General features: G+C 40.5%; 1 protein-coding gene across 1 annotated transcript in view; it reads left to right on the plus strand.

Annotated features, from left to right (window-relative positions):
• LOC108105959 (Ig-like and fibronectin type-III domain-containing protein 2) overlaps nt 1-26,978 on the plus strand; it is a 78,038-nt gene that overhangs the window by 48,704 nt on the left and 2,356 nt on the right. The window contains exons 3-15 of the mRNA XM_017212759.2: nt 12,061-12,154; nt 12,225-12,395; nt 12,470-12,607; nt 12,745-13,867; nt 14,274-14,487; nt 14,710-14,983; nt 16,362-16,673; nt 17,356-17,684; nt 24,476-24,629; nt 24,726-24,852; nt 25,029-25,221; nt 25,308-25,554; nt 25,744-26,422. Of these exons, the coding sequence (XP_017068248.1) occupies nt 12,079-12,154; nt 12,225-12,395; nt 12,470-12,607; nt 12,745-13,867; nt 14,274-14,487; nt 14,710-14,983; nt 16,362-16,673; nt 17,356-17,684; nt 24,476-24,629; nt 24,726-24,852; nt 25,029-25,221; nt 25,308-25,554; nt 25,744-26,422 (4,037 nt within the window). The 5' untranslated portion in view covers nt 12,061-12,078. The remainder of the gene's footprint in view (nt 1-12,060; nt 12,155-12,224; nt 12,396-12,469; nt 12,608-12,744; nt 13,868-14,273; nt 14,488-14,709; nt 14,984-16,361; nt 16,674-17,355; nt 17,685-24,475; nt 24,630-24,725; nt 24,853-25,028; nt 25,222-25,307; nt 25,555-25,743; nt 26,423-26,978) is intronic.

Raw genomic sequence — 26,978 nt, forward strand, 5'->3', positions numbered from 1 at the left:
ACATGTGAAATTTTAATTAAAACAAAAATGAAAATAATGCAGGAAGGGAAAACGTAAAAAAAAAGACAGCAGCGGCAGCAACAACTCTTGTATAAAGTGCAGTAACAATAACGAGAATGCCAAACGAAAATGTCAAAAATATCAACAGCATAAACACACGTCACCAAACAGTGGGCGGGCCAAAAGGGGGCTGTAAAAGGGGATACACAGAGAAAAACTGAAAAAAAAGGGAATTTTCAGTATTAAAAAACTAATTTGTTGTAGAGCAAAGCTTTTACGGTTCTTGGTAATGTAAATGCAATTAAAATCCGCACTTAATTTATAAAATTAAGTACAAATAATTTTCTTTAGTTTCTAAAATCTACAAGATAGGCTGTTAAATTTAAAAATCATATTAAATAATCAGAGAAATATGAAAATGGGATTGTTTAATACTCGTATAATATCACTTCCAAAAACACGAAATCCTTAGACAACGAAATACTAAGAACGAAGAGATATCAATAGAAGCTACCGACGAGTGACCATCTGGCGAAAGAACTAAAAAGGAGACGGAGAAGATCAAAGCGATGACAAGGAATACAAGTAAAAAGGCGAAGAAGAAGATTAAAGCGTCGGCGAGTGAGCATCCGACGAAAAAAGTAAAAACCAAGGAGACGATTAAGCAAAAACAAAAAGTTCAGCGAAGGAAGTAGAAAACGACGAGAGAAGCACGAGGATACGAGGAATGAAGGAACGAAGAAGCGAAGACGAGCTCAAGCGGATCAAAAACGAAGTGACGACGATCGTATAGAATTCAGTTTTAACATTTTGTTTAATAATAAAATATATGTAAATTTAAGCTAAATAAAAGCCGTTAGTATTGATAAATATAACGTAAGGCAAATTAAATAAAACCCCACACTTACGTATGTAAGTAAAAATGGATTATCATATAAACCATCAACCTTTTAGTTAAATTTTTCAAATTAAGCCTGTAAGCCTCTTTTCCAAGTGTATGTTTGTGTGTGGGTGTATGTGTGTGTGTGTGTGTGGCACAAAGCTTTTAAGTGCTGTCAGCACGGGAAAGAGCCAAAGTTGGTAACAGCAAAATGGCTGCCTGCTAACATCTTCAGTGACTGCAAACTGCAGCTCATTAGCACCTCGTGGCGTTCTCTCTCACACAGATACTCATCCACACCAATACTTTGGCACATACACAAGAACTTGGCACTTTTGGTCGCGGTTGACTTTCCTCAATGCGGCACAGCGTTGTATACCGCCTCCAGGCCTCACTTTTAGCCTCATCCTGGTCTCCAGTTTCGGATGGAACGCGCCTTCACTTTGGCATTACTGCCGCAAAACTCTTTGCACATTGGCGCGGAAATTTTGTTGCAATGAAGTTTAGCGCTGAGTGCATGTTGCTCTTGAGTAAAATTAATGTAATTGCTCTTTGAAATCAGGTTCGTGCCTTTTTTTTTCCTTTGGCTCTATCATCCTCAAGCACGTGCTAAAATTACTGCGTGTTGGCTCATAATTAGATTTTCCATCTGCCAGCATGTCAGATTATTACTAATTTATTTATGCAAGTTAGCAGAAAGGATTGGGTTGGATTGGGAAAAAGAAATTGGGCATTAGGGTGTTGGATTACTTTCTTTTGGACTTCTAGTTTCTTAACTTAAAAGGAAGATTTAACATCCGGTCTCACAGCTTAACAGAGATTTAACATTAGTAAATACTAAATATTATTTCCAGCTTAAAACTATCGATTATTTTAGTTTTGGCGTTGCCAGATGCAGTTCTCGAGCACAAACAGCTTTTCTAGGCCATAAAATGCTTTTCGATTTTTTCGATTCCCACAAAATTATTATTAACAAGAGGAAACGCTATAGTCGAGTGCCGCGACTATAAGATACCCGTTACTGTTTTACACAATTTTAAAATATTAATTTTGCTAGTGGAAATTCACAAGGCGCCACCTATTGTCAGAGGAAGTATGTTGAGTATGCTTATAGTGACGTCACTTCCCATGTGAGGCCTTATAACCTAAATTTCTTCATAAATAGCGCAATAATGTTCCGATTTGAAAAACCTTTGGTAAATCGATAGATATTAACAGAAATAAGTTATACAAGGTCAAACAAAGGCATTCATAATAATATTATAGACGCCACAGTTTTCCGCGGTTTGTAGGCGTTAGAGTGGGCGTGGCCTAATGCAACTTCGTGGCAAGTTGCAGAGGCATCTACTAAATATGTGTTTCTAAGCAAAATTGTGTAGCTCTTATAGTTTTTGAGATTTTTGCATTTTTGGTTTTTCGGATTTTGTGGGCGTTAGAGTGGGCGTGGCTTGATCGGAAAAAAACAATTCGCATTGGGAGCATCATAGAAACCTACATGCTTAATCCGAACTTTCTATTACGAATAGTTACCGAGATATCAGCTTTTCTAGAAAATCCGAAAACCGTCTTTTGAGCCTTGTGGGCGTATGGGTGGGTGAGGCCGGATAGTAGTACTACTATAAGATGCGCTGTCATCTAAAGATTATACTTTCTGAATTTCAACTTTCTAACTGCAATAGTTCCTATGATTTCAGTAATTTTAGTTTTTTGCGATTTGTGGGCGTTAGAGTGGGCGTGGCAGGATGCTGTAATAAACTTGCGCTGTCCCGGGACCTCAAGAATCTTCATGCTTAATCTCAACTTTGTATCTGCTATAGTTCCTGAGATCTCAGCGTTCATACGGACGGACGGACGGACGGACGGACGGACGGACGGACGGACGGACGGACGGACGGACGGACGGACAGACGGACATGGCTCAATCGACTTCGCTATTGATCCTGATCAAGAATATATATACTTTATAGGGTCGCAAAAGCTTCCTTCTATCTGTTACATACTTTTCAACGAATCTAGTATACCCTTTTACTCTACGAGTAACGGGTATAAAAATGACAAAATTAATGTCTTAGCTTCTCTCAAATGTAGGTTATTTATTTTTCATTATATTTTTTTGTATATTAGTTGATTGCATACTGACGTTTTGCTCATTTTTATAATCTCAAAAAACTTTCCCCACATGGCCAAAAAAGAGAAATAGTTTATCTGTCTGTGGCATATAAATCCTTAATATCTCAGTTGATTTTCAAAGGCGAAATTAGGCCATAAAAGTTTTGAGAAATACTAACACCGCATTGCGACCAGCATAGAGCTGACCAGTCGAATTGAACCACTTAGAAGTTGCTGTCCTGTCACAAATGTCCGTAATAAAAGTTTTCGTTTGGTTCAACTTTTTGTTGCTTCGTTTTTTTTTGTTTTTTTTTTTGTTATTTTTCCTTAGCTTGAGTCCTTCTGGTTCTGCTGATGACCATAAACTTGTAACACTTTAGTAACAGCCACACTCAGCTGGTCTCTGATATTTCCAAGTGATTAAGTCGTTCACAAACACAGATATGATGGGGGGAAAAGAGCAATATTTTTTATTGATATCCACAGTTTGGGTGTGTTTGTGTTGGTGCAACCAATTTGGTGTGTGCGGGGTGTGTGCACAACAAAAGTGTTGAAACTGCTATGAAAAAGCCAAAAAGTCAACATTCCCATGGGTAAATTTAATAGTACAACGGGGTATACGAGCTCTAAAGTGCCCCAAGCATTTGTTTTACTTCGTATCTTTTTTATGATTTTTTTTTTTTTTTTTTTTTTTTGGGAAAAAGTTGCCTTGGCTTAGATGAAGTTTTTGGTACTTTTCAGACGAAGGGAGTTGTGCAGGGGTTTTCAGACTTTTGGGGTTTGTCGGGAAACTAGTAAATCTAATTTCTAACCACACACATACAGTAGCAGTCAGGCAGCCATGTAACTGCAACCGAGGTCCTTCAAGGATGTCTCAGCCAAGTTCGTCAGCGTTCGTCAACTGCAGGAGTTCGTTGGTACGCCCGGTTGTTGGCATTTTTCGAGCTTACCGACTTAGCCAACTTGTAGCTGTTGTTGGTTCTTGTTGGCCTGGTAAGCACTTTAGTTATCCCAAAAAAAAAAAACACCCTAACGTCGCCCACATATGTTTGCGGCTCGTTTGGTGCGGAGTTATACGCTCGTATACGATGTTTTATTTGTTGCCAACTACTAGAAACAACTGGCAAAGCCAAAAGGCAAGTGCAACTTACTGCAGGTTGCTTTGCCATGCTCTTTGCAACTCACTTCAAGTTGTTTCGCCGCTCTTTTTTTTTTTTAGCCCTGTGGCAGCAACATGTTGAAAGTCTGAAGTGGCCACATCATAGCCAAAAGGAATTTACGTAGATACGCATATGGAAATTTATACATTTGACCTGCGAGGAGAGCAATAAAAGGAAATGTTTGGAAAATATCTAAAAAAAAAGATTTAAGAAAGCCTTTTGGCATTACTAATGGCGTGATTTTGAACGTTCTTTTGGGTGAAAACCTTTTGGCAAGCACCTTGTGGAGGGTTGACTATGACAGTTTTTCCAATTTACTCTATCACATTATGTTTTATAATTGCTTATACAGAATGTTATCAATAACCCTTAGCAATTTATCAAGGCAATCAATTTATTTTCATCAATCTTCTTTATAGTTAAGCGACTTTTAAAACTTCACAAAAGAATTTCTTACATAATCGCATCAAGGCATGCAAGGAATCAATCTATAACGTTGAATGCCAAAGAAAGTCTTTGGAGAGGAGAGATGAATAAATAGAATTTTGTGAAAGCTAGCGGGGTTGAATGATGGAAAGCATTTTCAGAAAATGATTTTTGAAAACTCTTTTATTATATATTCGAGAGTTGTGAAACATGCTTAAGATCTTGATCTTCTTTGTTGAATAATTCCTATACTTCGAAAGTGAAAAGTCAAAGCAGATTCCTACAATTCGAGAGTGGAAAGTCAAAGCTGTTTAACGATTAAGCTGTCTTTCCGATTAATAAATTTTCACATTAAACTCTAACCCAACTGCCATGTTTCTTTCTTATAAACTTATAAAAATTTCTTAAAAATACATAATTGTGTATTTATTTCTGAGTTCAAAGCCTTAAATGTGTTGCATAAATTTGCAGTTTTGCAGTGGCATATGAGGGCGTCTTTAGTTGCACATCCACAGCCATTGAAGTGCATCTGTCGCACATTTGTTCTGGTGCCTGCAATCACAACCACCAACGGGTTTGTTGTGCATCCTTATGCTAGGGTGTGAGTGTGTGTCTGTAAGGATATGCTCATATGTGTTAGAGGACAAAACAAAAATCCTGTGATGCCAAATGCAATGTGTGTGTGTGTGTATGAAAATGGCGGCAGCGGAAGCTAGCAGGCAAAGCGGCGGAAATGTAAAATCAATGTTGTTGCTGTCGCCGCCGTAGAACTGTAGATGGCAGTTCTTCGTTTCTCTACGATCTTGGATGAATGTATATATATATATATATAGTGGCATATATATATAGTTTTGGAATTTTTGGTGTTCTGTTCTCTGGCATTGTTGAGGCATTGTTGTCACTGCTCAGAGTCCTGATGCCCCATGTGCCATGCTGTGTGTGTGCGCTTTTCGTTTTGTGATTGTTATGGCTGTTTGTGCTGTATTTGTTGTTGTTGTTGTTGTTGTTATTGTTATTCTTATTATTATTATTTTTATTATTATTATTGTGCATTTGCGCTTGAAGCGAATTATGTGTATGAAAAATGCATAAAAACTTTTTGCTCCTTTGCCCAGCGAAATGTGCAAACAAAATAAACAATCCGAAAAACAAACTCATGCACACACACACACACACACACATGGGCATGCAATTATGTCAGATTTACAAATACTCACATGCTTGCTTAGACACAACAAAATCCCCCTTATACAGCACACCCATGTCTTCTCTCCTGCCATTTGCATATGTAAATATATTTTAAAGTAAATCTTGCCTCTACCCCTTCCATTCTCCTTTCTCGTTCTGCAGAATTATTTTTTATCATCGCTTGAGTTTTTGTTTTCTGGCAGAATATTTGTTTAATGTGCCGCTTCTGTTATTGTTATGCTTGGGCATTTATTTTTGCTGTTTTTTTGTGGGGTTTTTACCAATCTTATCGAGGGATATTTAGCAAGGAGTTGGGTATGCTTAATATGGGATTAGTTAGAAAGGTACAGGGTTAGGTAAAGGGTTTACTTATTTATGAAAAAAACTACAAAAAATAACATAAAATAAAAGAAAAAAAGTATAAAATTATATTTAAAAATACAAATAATTAATTATATTTTAGAAAAGGCATTAATTAGATTATAAAAAGCAAAAGTTTTAATGGCAGATTGACCAGTTTAACATGGAAGTTAGTATATATCAAGTCTTTTCTATCATTCTGATTCTGATAAAAATCCACAGCCACATAAGCTAATACCCAAAATCTACAAATATAAACCACAGGGCATCAGCCAGTCGAGCAACTAATCCAAACCACACTTTGGCATTTTGCGGCTCTCATTGTTATTGTTCATTATGTTTTGGTCCTTTGTTGTAACATGTTTTCCTTATTCGCCGCTCTCTCACCCAAACTCAACCAGTTTTCCCCAGCATCTGTGCCGTGCTGGCCGCATCTTTTTTATGCCCCTTTGGGGAGATTTTTGCATTGAGGTGTGTTGATTTTGTTTTAATGCTAAAACAAATTTCGCTTTTTTCCCCCTTCTTCTTTTTTTTTTTTTGTATTCCGGCTTAATGCCACAAGCCGATTTCCGTGGTTGGCTCTGGCCTGGTGCCTTTTTTCGTGCTGTTCTGCGTATTAATTTTAATTACAAACTTCAAGGAAGGGTTTTGCTGAATAATTTAATAATTTCTTTGTTGATTTTTGTGCAGAAATTTCTTAGCTAACTAATCAATGTTATTAACTCTTTAATCAAGGTGTGTGCCTAACCGCTATAAAGCAACATTTTCATTTCCGCTCTAGCTGAAGCCGAAAACAAAAACAAACAAAAGTTTTGCCTTGTTGTTTTTAGTTGGGTTTTTGTCGCCTTATCGCCAAGCCTCTAAAAAGTTTCACAGAACTTGTGCCCAACCGGCGTATGAGTAATTTTTTGTTTTTTGATTATCATATTTCTCACTCAGATAGATAGAGTAAGAGAGAGATAGAGAGATAGAGAGAGAGACCCAAACAGGAAAAGCCAAACAAAAGGCCTAAACACACTTTTACCTTTACCTTCGCTGGCAAATGAATGGAAAAAGGTTGACAATGTTTTTCTTCTGTTTGTTTGTTTTTTTGCACTCAAGTTCAAGTTTTGCTGGGCAAGAGCAAGAACAGAAATATGCACAGCTATGAACATTAGTTTCAATTTGGTAGAAAAAGGTATGTATGTGTGTATTTTGTAGGTCTCTCTAGCTTACCTTGCAGACCCCGACTTTTCACCTTGCCCTCCCCCTTGTGAGTGTGTGTTTATAAGAGCTTGTCGCTCCTGGTAAGTATGCAACACTTTTACTTTTTGCCTCTGTACTCCTCCCCAGGGGTGGCGTGTGAAAACAAGAAACGAACAAAAGCTGCTTAAAAACACCAGACCATAACAATGTAAAAGTGTTGTAGGAGCTGTCGAAAATATTTTACACCTTTTGCACTGCGACTCAGAATCTATGGGTCGGGTTTTGAGGGATGCGTACCTTATCTGGGTCTAAACGAAAAATATACACCAAAAGCTGAAGAACAAGCAACAAGGTAAACATTTTGCGGTAATTAAGAAAAATTACCTTGCCCAGCTGAGGAGAAAAAAAAACCAAAAAACCAAAAACCCAAAAAAGAAAAACACAGAAAAGCACAACAACAAAGCCCATAAAGTAGTCCTGGCCAGAAAGCCGAACTCTCTCTCTCTCTCTCTCTCTCTCACACAGACAGATAAAGTTGGCCAAAAACGAAAAGACAGTTGAAAGCGTCAGCTGTGGGAAACCCTCGTTCAGTTTTTCCCAACAACAACCCAACCATCCCCCTTACCATTCAACATTCTCACCCCTGTTCTTGGGTCTTTCACCATTTTCTAGTGGCTGCGACTTTTTGGTGTTAACTTTAAATTAGCAGCAAAGTGGAAAGTGTTGTCGGTTGGCTTTTAAAATGTTTTGCGGTGTATTTTATTTATCATGAAGTAGATCTGGTGTGGCAATTGTGCCACAGCCCTGCCTCCTTCATTTTGCACTGCCCACCTTGTCACTTTGGGCTGTCATTTGTCTGTCTTGGCCATGTTATAAAATAATGTGTAAATGTCCCTTGCCTTTTTTTTGTTTCATTTATACCACCACTCTTTGTTTTTTGTTTCTTCTTTTTTGTTTTTTGTTTAATTTAGTTAATGTCCTGCCTGGGTCCTTTTATGATGCCTTCTTGGGGACTATTTTTCCGCCTTTTTTTTGTCCTTTGCTGTTCATCTTATTTTTTGTTTCTGTCGTTGTTGTTTGGGGCTCATTTACCTTGAGAGTTGGCCCCAGCTTTATCATTAATGTGTGTGCTCAGTTCCTTAATTAGTGACGGGCATCGACCAAAAATATCGAGTAATAAAATACAAAAGTTTAGGAAGAAAAGTATATAAAAGGTGCTGGAGATATGCTAATTTATGCACTTGATAAATATTTTATGGCATTTCAAGGCCCTTTGCTTCATGGGGAAATTTTTGTTGAAAAACAGAAATTAGTACTTAGATTAGGAAAGTTTTTAATAGGCCATTTAATTGTGGCAGTTTTGGAAAATCATTTGATATAAAAATATCAATTTGTGAAATATTTATTATTGATATACGGAAGTGGTGCTTGGCCATTGTCATGCCTTTTTGCGGCTCTGGAAAGTGAAGGAACTGACTTTGTGGGATTAGGTATCGCGTAGTGGTTTCCATTTACGGCTTTGGAAGAGGGCACCTCCCCTTCTAGTTTCCTACCTTATTGTTCTGTTCTGTGCTTGGCGGGGAAAGCCGATTTGCTAGAGGTTGATGCTGCTGGGTCACTTTTCCAATGGTGGTAACGTGCTGAAAGTGGCTGATCCAGGATTTTGTCGTAGAGGGGACTTTCAGATACATTTTTTAGCTTACTCTTTTCAAGCAATTTATACGAGATGGAACACTGTAAACCAACCCTGCAAGTGATGAGAGGTCAAGTGCATTCATGGATCATCATTTAATGACTAGCTTTTAACGGCCTTTAGATACTGATAATGATTCAAGTTGTAGGATATACAAGAATGAGTACGATTTAAGGGTAATAAATCTAGTGTGCTGAAAGGAATTTAGCAAATAAAGTCAAGTTTACCTTACACAAGACTTAAACCAATCAATCAACTTTGTAAAATCTTTAAAAACTTTTATAAATCTTTTAATATATTCCAAGCAAGTTACCTGACAGGTAAATACTTCCCAGAAACTCTTGTATTTTTCCAACGAATACCAGTTAAGATCTTCTTCTCTTCGCCACCAATAAATCGCAATTACTCCAAATTGCCCGTAAATTGAATTAATTAGGATTTTAACACATTACGCTTGAGAGTTAAGTTTTTCACTTGAATTTGAATCCGTTTTCCGGTTTCACTTCTCTTACCAAGTAAAATTTAATTAAAGCAAAACCAACTAAGCGCATCATTTTACCGCTCGAGTCAAAAACGTATACGTAATTTCATTAACAATTATGAGCCAAGCGTTAGGGTTGCGCATCTTACATCATAAGCCGTGCGTGGAGATTGCAAGGGGGGAAGGTCGAAAGATTGGATTGATGTGTGCCACTTGACATGCCACGAAGTTGAAGGAGCAACACATATAACTTGGGATGGCAAAGACATCGTAAAAAAAGATTCGAGACGCTTACCGCTTATTTGGGAACCACCCATCCACCACCACCCTTTTTCAGCTAACTGTCTGTGGCAGCAACTTTTGCTGTTGTTGCTAATAAAATCAAAACTGATTACCACATCATCTTCAACGAGCTGAGCGGGAACAGAGCACCCAGGCACGGAGCTGAATACAGCGTAACGCTTCGGAATCGAAGCATGCATATCATATTACTCATACGCCACGTTATACAATTTACTTACAACGTCAACGAGCAGAACGTTGACAGCGAACCAAGACAAGACGAGACGAGACGATATGAGATGAGATGAGTAGCAAGAAGAAGCTCTGGTAGTTGTGGCCCAGATGAAGACAAATAGATGGCAACATCGTGGAGGACATACAAACAGGGGATTACACTGAGAGAAAATCTTAGATTAAATTTTTGTTAAATCTGATTTCTATTTAAGATCAGGGAATTTAAGATACATACAAAGAAAAGGGGTAAAAAATAGTTTTTTATTTATATTTTTTATGTGAATTTTAAGATAATATTTCCCGTGTATCCTCCTGCACATGTGAAAGCATGTGTGTGTGTTTCTGCAGGATGTGCGTGCCTGGATGAGTGCGCAAAAATGGCAATGGCAAAGAGCAAAAGCCAAGTGGCAAGAGCAAAAACAATTAATTGAGTGGGTGGCAAGCGGCACTAGAGTGCAGCGAAAGATAAATCGTTTTGCAATAGCGCTATAATTTAATCAAATTTGTCACTTTTGCAATTGAGCAAGTCGCGAGGAGTCTGCCGCTCTGTTGGAATTTATGAATGGCATTTCAGGGCATGGCATCTAGACAAAAGGTGAGCAGCTCTGGCACCCTTACCATCACTGGTAACTCAATCTTCGGCATCATAGTGATGGGGAGGGGAGTGAGGTAGCAAGTGCGTGCCAGGGCATCGCGTTCGCACTTTGTAAATTCAATTTGAAATGCGCTTGATGCGCACAAAGGCAGGTACAAGCCCACCTTGTGCACCTTATGCTCACATTGCAAACCTCGCCCAACCCTCCTTCTTTTCCACTCTTTCTCAAAAACCCTACAAGTGCCACCACCCACTGGATGGGGTGTACTTTTTCAGTGTCGCTGATGGCCAAACAAATGCCAGCTAGCTAAGCGGTTTGTCAGCGCAATGGGGGTCAGCAAATGGAGGGGAGGCTAACGATAAACGTCATTGATGACGACCCAGCACGAGCAGGTGACCCTTCAACCCCCCCCCCCCCTCTGCGATTAGGTGAATCGATTAACCGTTCTCGTAATTGAATACAAGCTCACCAGCCGCACGCACTTATTTTGCTGCAGTGTACGCAATTTGTTGTTGCCATTACCCGTGGAATGGTCGCTAAAACTGCCAACAAATTCTCAGTTACGCTCTCACGTACGAGCCACTCACACAGATGCAAGTGCAAACACACACAAGCATATACACACACACACACACACACACATACAGATACAATCAGCTCGAGCACCTTTCACAGAATGCACCAACCAATTTCAACAAATCTGAAACCTCCTTCTACACTAAAAGAAATGCAATCGAAAAGCAAAGTAAAATACAAATCTCTATTAATAAGTTTCATTCAGCTTGAAGGCTAAAAGAAATTTCCATTAAAAAACTTAAATTTTTGTATACGAAATAAACTTTTTTTCTAAGTGTATACCACCACTGCAATGTTAAACATTTTATCAACGCAGAGAAAAGGAAAGGGGAGCAAAAAACTCGTTCGAATTTTTAAACAAAAATCCAAAAACGTTGGCCATAAACGAAGAGGTAACCAAACCAGGCATCCAGCCTGCGGGAAAACTAGGAGGTAGGTGAAGAGAGGTGAAAGCTGGTGTTGTGGAAAGTGAAAAGTGGAGGTTCGAGGGGTTTTTGTGAATGTTATTTTTCAAACATCAAATGTTCTGGCAACGTTGACGTCAACACGCGGGGTCCAAGGTAAAAATGACGCTACTTTCATTGCTGTTTGAGCTTCCTTCCTTCCTTCCTTACTTCCTCTCTCATCCAAAAAGCATTCCCAATTGGCTGCATTTCCCAGGTCAGCCATCGGCCACGCCCCTCGTTTTTCCATCCATAGTTGCCACTGGCATATCGCCTGACCAGGCCATTTATTGCAATATCAAAATGTTTCCTTTTCGGCGTTGAAAATGATTGAAAAATATTCGCCGTTCTTGGCTCTTTAAAGTTTTCGTAAACAATTTTTGCTGATTTTTGCATTACAGGTGTTCCGGCAAGATTAGTTAATGATTTTCTCTACTATTTTTCCAGGTTATCCTACAAGGAATAATGCTCAGACTTTTGCTGGTTCATATAATAACGATATGTGTGCTAATAACTAATGTTAAGTCTGGTGTGCCAATTGGTAAGTAAAAGTTTAAAAAGAAGTTAAAAGTTATTTTGATTGGAATTTTGAACTCTTTCATAAACCCAAGGAACCGGCGGACCTTCAATTATATTGGAGAGCAAAGATGCTTTATTAACCTGCGTAGTCTCAGATAATTCCTCGAACAACACAGTAATATGGAAGAAGGGTGACGAGATCCTGACCGCCGGCACAGTCCGGGTAACCAAGGATCATCGAGTGCGAATCCTGCACGATGAGAGTAAGTTTTACAAAACCCATTAAGGGTTCCTCCTTCATAATCCATAAACAAATATTTCGTTTTTTCATCATTAGATCCAAGGGGAAAGAACCTGGAGACGGGTGGCGAGGTGTGGGTGCTTTTGATTAAGAGTCTTAAGCCCAGCGATTCGGGCGCGTATATATGTGAGCTTAACTCGGATCCCGTACTACGCAGCATCCATATACTGACGGGTGAGTGTAGAAGTTATTAAACAAGCAAAAATTAAGCTGCTTAAAAGTTACTCTAGAATTTAACTTAAATTTAATGTTTAAACTAACAATTATTTTCTGTGTATGGCAACTTAATTTCACGCCTTAACCAATGATAGTCAAGGAGCTGCATTCGTCGACGGGTGGTCCGGGAAATTCCACGGATACATCGACCGCGGAGTCGAGTGATGTGTTTCTGTTGCCGCCACCGTTGGACGCGCAGGATAATCGCAGCTTTTGGAGGCCCAGTCAAGTGCCACCGCTGGTAACCCATGATTTTACCGAATGCTGCGAACGGGCCAATGTGTCCACGCAGTGCATGGGCTTTTGCAATGTTCATAACATTCTTGACGGCACCACTGGCATCGATCCGGAGGCCTGTGAACGCGACTTCCCAGGCATTGTACGCTGCATGGCCGATGGCCGCAACCATGTACCCTGCTGTGTGGACAAGCAGATTCCGGACTTATGCCAGGACATGTGCCGCGGCGAATACACACCCTTTACGGACAAGCTAAAGACTCGAGTTTCCTGCGTTCAGCATACGCTCAGTGGGCTGCAATGCATCTTAAAGGGTGTACAGTTGATACCAAGTTCCCCAACCTTCGTGACGATCGAAAATGTTAGCGAAACGAGCGTGACAGTCGGTTGGACGGCCCCGGATAAATTAGCTGACCGCGTTTCTGGTTATACCATAAACGTGACCACTTTGCACAGCTTCGATGAGGATGAGTTAAGCGGTGAGATTGTACATCATACGGCTGCTGATTCCCCGGAATCGATTAGCCTTTATACGGTGCCCACGAATCAGACTCAGTTGGTGCTGAAAAACCTTAGCCCATTGACCATGTACGCCGTTGTCGTTACGGCCACCAATGAATTTGGTTCAAGCTTACCCACAGAGCGTTTGAGATTCTTTACCCATACCAGTGCCTCGGCAGCGGAGTCGCAAGCTGGAACCACCGATAAGCAAGCGATGCCTCAACTACCCGATACAAGACAATGTTGTGAGGATAATGGGATGACCCATCGTATGTGTCTGGATAAGATGTGTGATCCACAGAAGACCGATCAGGCTAATTTGCCTGATTTTATGGTTTGCGCTCCATGGTCGAATATTACCTTTAATTGTCTGGCAAACAATATTGATCATACGCCCTGTTGTCGGGCTAGGGGAATACCTCCGGCTTGCTTTCCCCTCTGTGCTGGCAAGTTGACTTCACTGGACTTTAGTTTGTTCAAGTAAGTTAAGGGTTAAGGTAATGAGAAATGAATTTTATATATAAAAAATAAATCCTTGTCATGATATTGTGTTTATTCCTTATACCTATTTGCCATTGTTTCATCATTGATACTTCTCATAAGGACTCTCAAATATGAATCGATAATCATCAATGAGCTGCTTATTCTACTGTTAAACGCTTACCAAGCCCATCCTTGTCTCGGGGAACCCATAGGCCGTTAAGCCCTAATATCAATCTCCATTCCCATACCCATTCCCATTCCCATTCCCATTGCCATTCCCATTTCCACACCCTTATCCGGCGCCCAAACACAATGCTACTTGCTAATGACTCCGCAGGATGAGTTTTTATGCCGAATGCCAATTACAGAGCTCTGCTCCCCTCTGCTCTTCGGTTATTTGCAGATGCCTGCGCTTCATGTCCGACTACAACAGCTGTCTGTTCCAGGGCTATGGGGTACTGGCCGATCCGCCGTCAAAGCTACGGACAGTCGCCAAGACGGACAGCTTCGTGATTCTGGACTGGAACAAGCCGAAGCGCCTGGCAGACACCGTCAGCACATATCACGTCAAGTTCCGACGGCTGGGAGTGGGTGATGACTATCTGACCGTGGAGAAGGTATTACACTGAGAAATATTATGATTAAAAAGTTTTAGTATCAAGAATTTATATATTAAAATGTTAAAATTTCTTAAGTAAATTATACAATAATCAGTTTTATGGCCGAATAGCTTAGATTTCTTGCTGCTAGAACTCACATTTTTTTTCTTGAGTGCCATAAGCTGCTGGCTCGTAAGACCACTACCCAGAAATGTTTGGCTAATTCATTAAGCTTTACAGCGCCAGCCGCCATTGATTCTCGAGGGTCTGGAGTCGGACAAACACTATGAGTTCTTTGTCGTCTCCATAAATGCGTACGGCAAGAGCGAGCCCTCCCCGCGTCTGATCACCCGGACTTTGCCGGCAGAGCCAGTCCAGCAGACGACCGCCAAATACAACATGACGACCTGCTGCCTGGCTTCAGGACTATTACCACAATGTGCCCCCCTATGCTCCTACAACATTCGACTGTCCGATATCGAGCGACTGGGACCGGCTTGTCGTGCCCAAATGCGTAAGTAACAGCTGGATTTTTCATCCGGTTGGGGGACTGACTACCCCGTACCGCACGATATCATCATCTCCCTTGGAAAACACTAATTAGCAGCAGGATAGTCCGAACTGGCTCATTGTCCTCTGGACTTTTGTTAATTTAATGAGCTCATTTTGCAATTTTTCGTTCCATCTGCCGATGCAATTTCGAATATTAAGTGACGCGCTATGCGGCATTTTTGGGGGCCATAATGAATATTCTGTACTTATGCAAATCAATTTTTAGTTAATTAGACGGACACAATCCCCCGGAAAATGGCCAACCAGAGAGAGAGAGAGAGAGAGAGATGTTTGATGTTGCTAAATGAATGGAAATTTTGCAAAATGGTTATAACATTGATGTCTGTTGGCAGCAGATTGTTAGTGTTTGCCTTGGCTTATGTAATTTTAGAGGAGTTTGACTGTATAACATTGTTTGGCAACGCTTCAGTTCGAGTAAACAATGTCTTTCATAACTGATTCTACTAAAGCTTTTGTTTGTTTCCCATTTAATTTAATGGTTAATGTTGATAACTGAATTTTCTTGGCTCGGTTCGGGTTAAGTGTCTGTTGTAATGTTATTAGGTAATAGGTTTTACGTTAAGGGAGAAATCTGCAGCTTAGTAAAAGTTTTTTGTCTTAATTTAAACATAAAATAAGAAACTTGTATCAAAAATGTTTAGATATTAAATATGGGGTGGCCCACATAAGATTTGCGTTTGAAAATATAAATATTTCCAAATTTTCTTAAATCGTAAACTTAACCATTTCCTAAACCTTAAACCTTCTACTTAATATCTCACTCATTGCCAATGACATTCGAAAAGTCAAACTCAAAATTATACATAGTTCAAAAAGCAAACCCTACAAGGGCCACCCTGTATATCAATCAAAGCTCTTTGAATAATTATTGATTTTTATGCAATCACAGCTTAGCCTAAACTTTCTTAGAATTTCTAACATTATCTTTCTTTTGTTGTTTTCTGCATAAAAAAAAACACTCAATGCCAAAAATAAACCCAGTCATTCTCAATCAAAAAATTGAATCTGGTTCAATGCCAGCGATGAGTGGACAGTATTTTGGCTACCCAATTTAGCCATCACCTAGTCAATGATAGGAAATCTTTCGGTTAATTTCCTGTAAATTGCCGTCCAAGTTGCTGACTCATGCCAGAGATCCTTTAAATTATCACATCTCTCTCTCTCTGTGAGTTTGAGTGGCTAACGGGGCGGCAGAATTGATGAGTTCATGTCACAAATTGTTCCATAACAGAGCACAATGAGCCGTATCTTGGAGTTGGTGGGGCGGTTTATGCAAATTTTGCCACAATATTAACCCATCTGGCGCTCAAATCCTTTAGCAATCCTGGCCCGTTGTGCTGCCGGAGGACGTGATCATAGTCCATGCTGCAGTCGCCGTGGAGTCATTAACGCCTGCATGCCCCTCTGTCGCGGTGTTATGCCGCTTGCATTGACCACCAAATCGGCAACAGCATCGGCGGCTGCATCGGCAACATCATCATCAGCAGCAGCGGCAACATCTGGTTCGGCCACCAGCAATGGCGGCAATGCGGCAACAGCAACATCATCATCATCATCATCATCTTCAACGTCAAGCAATGTGCCCGATTGTTTATCATATGCCGGCAACATTCTGCAATGCTTCGAGGAAGGTGAGTAGCGGAATAGTACAGTAGTGGCAGTTGTTCCTGCCTTTCGTCCACATCCTGGTCTTTGTCTATTCGAGTGCCCAGTGTTGAGATTGGTTTTCGAGTTGTGACTGCCAGTGAATGAAGCTCAGCTCATTTGAATTTATCCCGTTCAATTCACTCTTAATTAGGAAAGTTGCTAGATGGATTTTCTAGTCATTCGATGGCTGAAGTTTTCAAGTTTCGATAGAGGAATATCTATCTTATAGTACAAACTTGTTTTCTTATGAAATAGCATCCTTAAACTGTATTAAAAATCAACAATTTATAAAATATATTTATGATAATGTAGTTAACTTCCCTCAGTCACTGATAGATCACAGCTTTTCATCCACCACAACCAGGCAAACTGCATCACTGGTCACACCCTGTGTTATATCCATCTGTTGGTCTTGCCCGATGGGCTGCCGTTGGCCTTGCTGGGCTGTGTGTGTTTGCAGCTAATTCTGTTTGTTTAATGGCGTGTCTATGCACGTCGAGTATACGCACTGTTGCACGCCATTGTGCGCTAAATTATTTGGTCAATGCTTTGGGGCAAACCAACCACAGGCCCCGGCGCACAGACAAAACCAATATTGGCCAATTAAAGTTGCATTATAAAACAAAACAATGACATTTTGCTCATTCCTTCTATCAAACCAAACAGGCACACAGAATATCCCAGGACCGCCAGAAGATGTGCATTCAACGTTTGTGAATCAGAGTAGTATCAGTTTGGCCTGGACACAACCTGATGTGGAAAGCAGCAATGGTAGTAACAATTCAGGTAACACATCGCCAGGTGACATGATAACCGGCGATGAACTGGCAGCTGGTGCCGTGGATCCGGCTGCCTTGGATAGTGCTGGTAAGGATGGGCAGAATGTTGGCGATGCCACAAGTGGAACAACTGGAACGGAGGATATTGAATTCATCGTGCAATATGGCAAAGTCAATAACATGACCATGTACGAGACAGTTGCCAAATTGGAAAATGTGAGTATATATCGATTTGGACAATAGACCGTCTCTATCTAGGCACAAACTTTTCTAGAACTATTCCTCCCCTTCTTCCGCACCTGTGAGTTGGCTTGGAAAAGTTTTTTGGCTTTTTTTTTTTTTTTTTTTGGCCCAGGCAGGCTCAGAGAGAGAGAGTCACAGTCAGATTCAGAATCACACACAAAAACACACACACACACACACACACATAATGGGGCACTTCATTTGCATTGGGGCCTGCGGGCGGTCGCCTTATTACGATTTGCCTTTTGGGGCCAAAATGCTGACATTATATATATTCGAGTGCCAATGGAATTGAAAAGAGCTTACAAATTGCCTTGTCTGAGCAGTGAAGGCCAAAAGACCGTAGAGCCAGGGCCAGGAGGCAGGACAATAACCATTTCAACATCAACTTTCCAACCGGGGAAGAACTTAAATTGCAAAGCCGGAGTTAATGAAGAAGTTCGGGGAGGGGACAGGAAATTGCAACCATAACAAGCAGTCATATTAGCAGATATTGTGGTCGTTGCCATATACACGGCGTATGAGCAACGTGAGAGAGTCTACTAATTGTTCAATTAAGACATCAAGTGGAAGTTGTAGTCTATCTAGCATCTAAAATCATAATAGACGCATGGGAAATGTGTACAGATAGAGCTCACTAAATTAATTCGTTGAAATTACTATTATTTGTGTTATGAATTTGTGTTTTCCTCTTAAAAAAAAAAGACCAAGATTTATGGGTATAAATTTAATTCGGATAAATCAATAATAAATATTTATTAAAAAACATAAATTTATTACCGATTTTTGGTTTATATAACAAATGAAATAATTGAGTTTAATCGGCGACATGCAAATCTGCAGGCACTGCCTTACTAAGGCTTAACATTGATCCAGAAAGATAAAATCAAGTTTTGTTTTTATTTTAAATTAAAAAAAAAAAAACATTTATTATTTTAATCAATAAAAATACACACATCATATTATTATAAAAAAAAAATGTAGAATTTCTACCCCTAGGTAATTGTAAATTGAATATTTTTTTCTGCTTTAAATTCAGGCAACTTTTGATAAAAATATCCGAACACATGGCGTATGAGTAATATTTGCAGTTAAGCCAATTATTCAATTATTTATTTAAATCCTTGGCCATCGGCTAAATCTCACTAAATGCATATATCGATGGCCATTGTTTATCCATTGAATCGACTGAAATCAATTGGATTTCCACCAAAAACTCCCAACGAATTTCAAGTGCAATCCCCCCTAACCAGCATATTCAGCTTAAATATATTTTTAAATCTATATATATATATATATATATATATCTTTATACCCTATGGCATATAGTTTTGGTTGGCCAACGCTAATCCAATTCAGTGTAATAATCTTTGAACTCTGTCCAAAAACATCGATTCAAGGGGGAGGTTGGCCAGGTTTAGAGCTGTCCAGAGCTATGGGCAAAGTTTTTGACGCCTTTTCAAGTGGGGGAGGAGATGGGCTGAGGGGACTTATGGCCGCCATATGCATTGGCAACGTGCAAAACGTGACTATAAACTGCTAAAAATTGCAGCCGATACACCAAAAAAAAAAAAAAATTATATATACGAGTAGATGATAAAAAAAAAAGGAAAAAGAGTAAGCAAAACCAAACAACGGACCAAAGTTGGCTCTGGCTTTGCCATTGGCATTGTTGTAATTGTTGGTGTTGCAAATTTGTTGTTGCTTTTCCTTTTTTTTTTAATATTTTTTGTTGTTTTTGGCATTTTGTTGTTGTAGTTATTGGCCGTTGTTGTCACACATCAACGCGCTTTGCTGGCAGCTGGGCCTGGTTGGTGTTGCTGCTGCCGTTGCTGTTGTTGGTGTTGCTGCTGCAGCATCAGCCATGGCCATCAACAGAGTTATTGGCCTCGAAAAACTTGCAAATGCTAAAAAATACAGCAATACGGCAACAACAAAAGCCTGGCCAGAGTTTGTCGCGTGTTGATGCGCACAGAAATGTATTTAAAGTGGGGTCGGCACTGTCGTTTGTTGCTGTTGGCATTGCTGTTGCTGTTGATGTTGCTGCTGTTACTGTTGTTGCTGTTGCTGCTGGGGCCAATGCAACCTGTCGTCGACGACCTGCCAATGATGCTATAGCATCAGTGAGTCGATGGGAGGTGTTACCGTGAGATTCGTTTAGGTACGACCATAGGTATTTGAGTTTTTGATTGTTTTAAGATCAAGTTTGATATTTACAGAATTAATTTTATAACTTTAATTTTTAACATAATTACTTAAAGGTCTAAGCTTTGTTTTTATAAAAATCTAAAGAAAGATCGTTTACCATTACGTTACATCATAGACAATCCTAAGTCATTATCTCATATCTAAGCTATGTAAATTCAATCTCAAAATCTACAAACCTTGTGTTCAGTACTTATTCTTTTTTTAGTTAGACTTTGCTGTGTTTGGAGGCAAATTTAAACTTGTTTCCCTCAGCGATTCATTGCCATGCCTTCGATTAAATATGAATGATTGATCATGAGGTGGGAATCACAGTTTCTATTGACAGCTCGCAAAAAAAAAGAAGAAATCCCCCAAAACAATCGTGACAGAATCTTTCGTCACGTGAGCAACTCTACACCAGAAAACCAATCGATATGGAAGATACTGTGCGGTGTCAGCTTTGCTTTGAGTTTTTTTTTTCTTTTCATATTCTGAGCTGTTTTTTGCTGATTGTGTTGTGGAAAATTCATTCGCCCTGTTGGCTGCTTATTCTTTTTTTTCTTCTTTCGTTTTTTGTAGTTTTTTTTTGGTTTTTTTTGTTTTATTTTTCACTTGCTTTGGTCAGCAGTGCACGCAGCTGTTGCGGTGATGCTGTTGCTGTTGGCTTAACTTGGGGCTGGCTTCGGCTTGGCTTAAATGCTTTTCAGTTTTGCCGTTTTTGCGGTGCCACCATCTCGTCCGTTGGTCCTTTGGTGTCAAATGGTTTAAACGCGCCTTGCGCGACCCCATCTGAATGGGTTATTGTATCGCCTATATATATATCTCGCATATATATCTATAAGTTCGTGGCTATCGGTATAGTACACCAGCAGCCTGCAATGCGTTGACTCAGTGTGACACTTTTATGGACAAACTTAATTGCTTTTGGACGTGTCAGAAATGTGTAGAGAATGTTGGGGTACGGGTAGAAAACCTCATCGAACCACTGGGCCAAGACTAATGGCTGGCAAAGAGTTGTGTGCTTAAACTAGCAATAGCAATTCCCTTCCAATATTTAAAGGTAATTTCGCTGGGCTGCCTGCTGTGTTTTTGCAACCCTTCCTGATTGAATCAGTGCCAATAATTTGGCAATTTCTATTCGTCGCCAATGCACGGCCGGCATTGTGTCACCAGCAGCATCAGCAAACAAACAGACCTACAAAAAAAAAAAAAACATTATTCGAATCTACAGGATATTACATACCATCAGGACAACGCAGGGTGACGTTACGGGCTGGGGGAAAACGGAAATAAAAGGTTTTCCTCCACTGTCGCTGCTTTTCAAATGATTCTCTCTGTTGATTCTGGCCGAAAACGAACGTAACTTTTGTGATGATTTTTAGTGCCGCCGCTCTGCGTTAGTTGGGAGTTGGACTTTTATTCCTATTTGTATTTGTGTTTGTGTTTGCCAAACACACGACCATAAAAAACTTTTTAATATAGCCGGCAACACTGGAGAGAAGTACAACGAATAAAAAAAATAGGGAAGGGACTGACCACGATGCCAGAAATTAGACACATTAAATATTCTGATACAGCTGTGAAGGAGCCAAAGGGGTTTGGGTCACGGCGATTATGTGCTTTGTCACTGCAGTCGACTTTGGGCCAAGACAACTGGTAAATGAGCGACCAGGGACCTAGTTTTATGGCCGGAATGTGACTCCCGTTAAGGGGAAGAACTTCAGATATAGCAGATAGACACTGGAAATAAAATGTACTTCTTTAAAGTTATTAACATACATTTAAAATAAAAGTAAGTGGTGGAGCTGGTACATGGTCACCTTAAATATCGATATAATTCCGATATGCGATGATCCGAGATTAAGCTAAGACAAGGTTCTAAAATCCAATAAGGAAATGGTAAAAGATTAAAAGGTGTAGTGACTACACGGTCACCTTAAATATCGATATGATTCCGATAACCGATGAACCGAGGTTAAGATCATTGATTGTTAAGCAGTTTTCGATTCTTGGTTGAGAACTGAAATAAAAGAATCATATCGAGCATACAAACTAATACAGTCTGACAATTAGACTTGGAGTTGCCATATTTTCTGAATTTCTTTAAGATTTCTTTCAATTTAATCCCCAATTTTCTGCAAGTGCAATAGCTAAGTAGTAAAAGACATCGCGCTATGCATTTTGAGCAGCTATTCAGCTGGAGTAGTTACTGGGGACTCACCTCGATTTCTGGGAGGTAACCCTATTAATTATTTAGTTAGGACCAGCTCGTCATGCCAATTGTGGCACATTTAAGTTGCGGTTAATGTAATTACGAAGGGGGGAGAATGAAAAAGCAAAGCAAAAGCTACACACACACACACACACAGAGAGAGGACACACGGCTAACTAAAAGTCCTTTGGCTGCTATTAGTGTTGCCCTTTTTTTTTTCTTGCTGTTGGGGCCTGTCGAGAGCATAATAAATCGTTTTTCCCTTTTTGCCTTGCCTTGACAATCTTTTTGGGCTTTGAATTTAATGCGTTTTAGATAAGTTTCTAATGGAAGGAAATTAGTATTGAGCCGGGCAATTTATTCTCTCGGGCAGTGGTCACTAAATTCTAGTTAGTTTATCTATGGAGAGGAGTACCTGTGTCAAAATGGAAGTCTCTATCTTTGACTTTAACCCCTACTCACTGCGTTTCTGTTTCGGACGGGTTCTAAGGTTAAAATGGGTCCACACTCCTGCTTGGCATCTCATATTTGACACAAGTTGTCACAACCAGGGCAGAAGTGAACCCCCCGCAAATTGAGATTTACGACTTGACCCGGGCATGGCCACAAAAAAAAAAAACAAAAAACATCTAACCATAAGCGAGATGAACCTCTATACATATTTAGAGATGTTGGCCAAACTGGCTCCACGAACAGATGTCCAACATCGCTCTGACATTGACTTACATACTCAAAATGACTCGTTACGCCGGATAAGCTCGTTGACTATTTGCCGGGGCCAGGGCAGACACGGGGGCGTGGCACTGAAATCAAATAATTTTAGCGCATTGCCAGCACTAAGTAGCTAAAATAACAAACTCTGTTGGCCAATAATGATGATGATGATGATGATGCTGATGCTGCCATGCCATGCCATGCTGCTGATAAAAACAAGTTAATGCTGCCCCCCAGAACTGACTTTGCTTTAAAAACAAACAACGCTCGGGCCATAAAACGAAATAAATTACTTAACGCGCCGCATTTTTTCGCACTGGCCACGCAGCCAAAAATGCAATTAAAGGCCAAAAACCGCACCGCGACTGCGACATCTGCAAGAGATTAAAAAACGAAAGAGAGCGAAATAACACAGCAGCAGTGGCAGCAGCAGCAGTACAGCAGCATCAGCACAGCAGCAACATCAGTAAAGCAGCAGCAACATCAACATAGCAGCAACATCGACCAGTCAAGCGATTCGGTGTGTAAATGATTGAGATGGTTTTGAGATTGTAGGGTGTACAAAGAGTAGGCTTTAAAGATTTTCTTAACTTTTTGTAAAATTTATAATTATATAAGATATTAAGAAAGTTCATATTAAAAATGCTAAAAACGAATCGTAGACTTTTAGAAAACTTACGCTGTGCAATGACTGAAAACATTTTTATAATAATCAGGCTAATAATTCAGCTTAAATATGACATTGTCGGATTTCCCTTTACTGATATTTTATAATCGCATTCATAAACCAAATCCATATGCCTCACAATTCCCAAAAGGGTAGGTCATCTATCTGCCCTCGAAGCTGTAACACCAACAGATTACGCTAACGATTTTTAATGTGGATTTGCACCAAGTGGGAGGGGGTTGAGTCGTGGAGTGAGGAGAGGTCACATGGAGTGTTTGGCCTGTCTGTCGGTGCTGTCCTTGGGAAAAGTCCATGCATAGACCAGTGTCCGAGATATAGCTGTCAATTTGGAGGATGGCTTTTGAAACAAAATAACGCCAGTCGAGATGGACGGAGTAGGGACATGAAACTGGGGAACTGAATCACAGATAGCGACAGGGACAGACCGATGAGTTGAACGAGTGTGACAATGGCATACTGCGAATGACTCTGATGACGATGATGATGCAGCCTGGATTGGACGTTAGAGAAAACTGAGGGTGTGGTGTCATTTGGCTGGCTAAATACCACAAATTGCGCTGCGTGGCAGCAATTACAAAAAGTACTAATCATGGCGACATGTCTTTCAGCGAAATCAAGCCAAACCACAGCCATGGGGCAGACGACGACAGCAAAACAAGACTGGACTCATTTTTTTGTTTAAAGGGAACTAGATAGAGTACTCTCTATAAAGGGGATACAAATTTTGAGGTTAATTGGGAAATGAAAGTATTTAAAATGTAAGCTTTTTTATTAACTAAAAACTATTTAATGATTAATTTAACTATCATGACTTAACCTCTTAATATTAGGTATACCCAAAGTCGACTTCTTTTTCTGCCATATTTTTCGATTTGGCCTTTTTTCATAGCAATTTTCCTACATTTTTTTCTCGTTCTCGTTAACGTCTCGCCGCCTGCTATTCACATGCAATTATACACTTAGGAATTGACCACCAATGAGACGAGTATCGATTTGACCAATTTGGATTCGAATGCCTTGTACCGCATTACGGTTGTGACGCGCGGCAAATTTGGCACATCGCTGCCGGCATCGATGCTTTTGCTGAATACAACGGACCAACAACGTACCAACGAAGGTGAGTTGGCCAAAAATCCATTCCCAAAACTGAGTTGATTTAATTGTTTTGCGGTGGTCCATGTGCCGTGTGTGTGTGTGTGTGTGTGTATTGCAGATGGTGTGGCCTGGGGTGCCCCCTCACCACCACATTCGCTAACGGTGGTGGCACACAGCGCCACCTGGATGCAGCTCACCTGGCAGCCACCAGAGTATGCCCATCCGCATGAAAGGATTACCTACAGGTGAGCAAAGGGAATCTAGCCTAAAGCAGGAACTATACAGAACAGAAATTAAACTTAAAAGTCTTTAAAAATGTAAAAAAAAAAGAGTGTCATTATTTCCATTTAATGTCCATCTTAAAGTTATTAGCTTAAAGAGCAATTTGGTCAGCATCTAAACCTCTTTTCTGCCCCTGCAGAGTTTACCACAAGGCCATGAGAGCCGAGCAATTCATAAAGATTGAAACGAAGCTGGCCTGGCTGCGAATGAACAACCTGAAGCCAAGCTCCCAGCATGTTCTCTACGTGGAGGCTGTGGGAGAACGGGGTGATTCGTTGCCCTCGGAGACGCTGGTTGCCTGGACGGATCCCGCACTGCCCGCCTTTGTTGATGTGAGTGTTCTCCACAGTCTACTCACTCAGACACACATCTACCATATTATTATTTTCGGGTTAACTGAGGTGTACTCTACTTGCAGCCCCCCACTGTGCATCCGGCTGACAACATACCTGAGGGCGGTTCCATGACCATTCTCTGTCTGGCCTTGGGCAATCCGGCACCTACCATTTCGCTATACGTTGGTGGACATCTGGTCAGGCAGGACACCTCGCGGCACATGGTCACGGTCATTCACAATGTGTCGGCCGACATGGAGCATGTCTCTTGCTATGCGGACAACGGTTACGGAGTACCCATGCAGGCCACCAGGAGGGTTAACATATGCTGTAAGTAATGCAATACGGGTTAATTCGCTTAGCTGCCTTATAGTGGCAAGAGGATTTTCATCATAATATGAAGAAAAGTTAATCTTGAACTTAAAAAGTTATTTCCTGACTTGAGGAAATTTGCAGCTAAGGGAATTTCGCTTAAAAATACTTAAAATATAACTTAATTATATCAAATTTTCCCTGCAGATCCACCCAAAATCCAGGCAGCTGGCATTACGGTGGCTAATATTGGTGATGAAATCGAACTGCGGTGCACTGTGGACAGCAAACCGGCGCCAAAGACAATTTTCTGGAGAGAAAAAGATGGTAGAGTGCCTGTCATAAATGGCGGCAACTATTTTATTTCCGTTAAAGCCAATGAATCCCGGCCATCGATATATACGATGTCGTTAAGGATCAGCAAACTGCAGGCGAACGATGTCGGTGATTATTTCTGTCATGCGGATAATCCGTTTGGGGCCACCACTACGCCGGTATCGGTGCGTATACGCAATACGCCGGCGCTTAATCACAACGTTTCCGAATGCTGTGCCGAGCAAAATGTGACAATGGGATGTCGCAGTGCCTGCAGCTATTATGTGGACTTTGATGCCATTGCCGATCGTCCTGAGTGCATTGTGGACTTTGACAAGCTAATGCGTTGTGCCGCCGATGGATCGGATCATAGATCCTGTTGTGCCGATGAGCATGTTCCACGAAAGTGTCTGAATTGGTGTCGCGGTGAATCGGTGCGTTCCAAGGAAATTTGCAGTTTGCAGTATTCCCGAACCATTGTCGGTTGCTTTGAGAAGAATCGTGATCGATTGCCAGGACCGCCGGAGAATATTGTGGTTAGCGTTGTGTCGGATAGTGAAGTCAATATAAGGTGAGTTTTTCTATTATAATTCAACTTCTATACTGCAAAAATTGTTATCAAATACTAGTTTAACTTGACTTGACGTTGAATAACATTACCTTAATGGAGAGTTCTATAGAACTTCTATATAAACTTAGAGTACTTCCTTCGTCGTCATATCCTCAAATACTAATAAAATCTATTTTGGGCGAATGAGCCAGCTACCTACCTACAAAGTTTAACCGAGCATAAGCCATTTGGCTTTAAGCCCCCCGAAACTATGTGGGACACGTTCCAACCCCTCGGCTAAGCTCTTAAACACTTTTGTCCGAAGCGGAAGTAGACTCATCCATTTAGCGCACCAAACCCAATACATTCATTATCCTTCTCTGCGCCACACATCCTCTCATGTGGGGATCTCTTTCTCTGTGACTATGTGTGTGTGTGGTAGAGTGTGGATGAAGGGATGTGCCACTAATAGACCGCAAATCCATTAAAGCTGAGATTTTTTTTTTTATCTCACTTTAATACACTCGGTCAACGTCAAAGGTTGATGAGAGGTCTAGAGAACTCTGAACCTAGTGCG

The sequence above is a fragment of the Drosophila eugracilis genome, unplaced genomic scaffold, assembly GCF_018153835.1.
Source record: "Drosophila eugracilis isolate 14026-0451.02 unplaced genomic scaffold, ASM1815383v1 contig_2154, whole genome shotgun sequence".
Lineage (NCBI taxonomy): Eukaryota > Metazoa > Arthropoda > Insecta > Diptera > Drosophilidae > Drosophila > Drosophila eugracilis.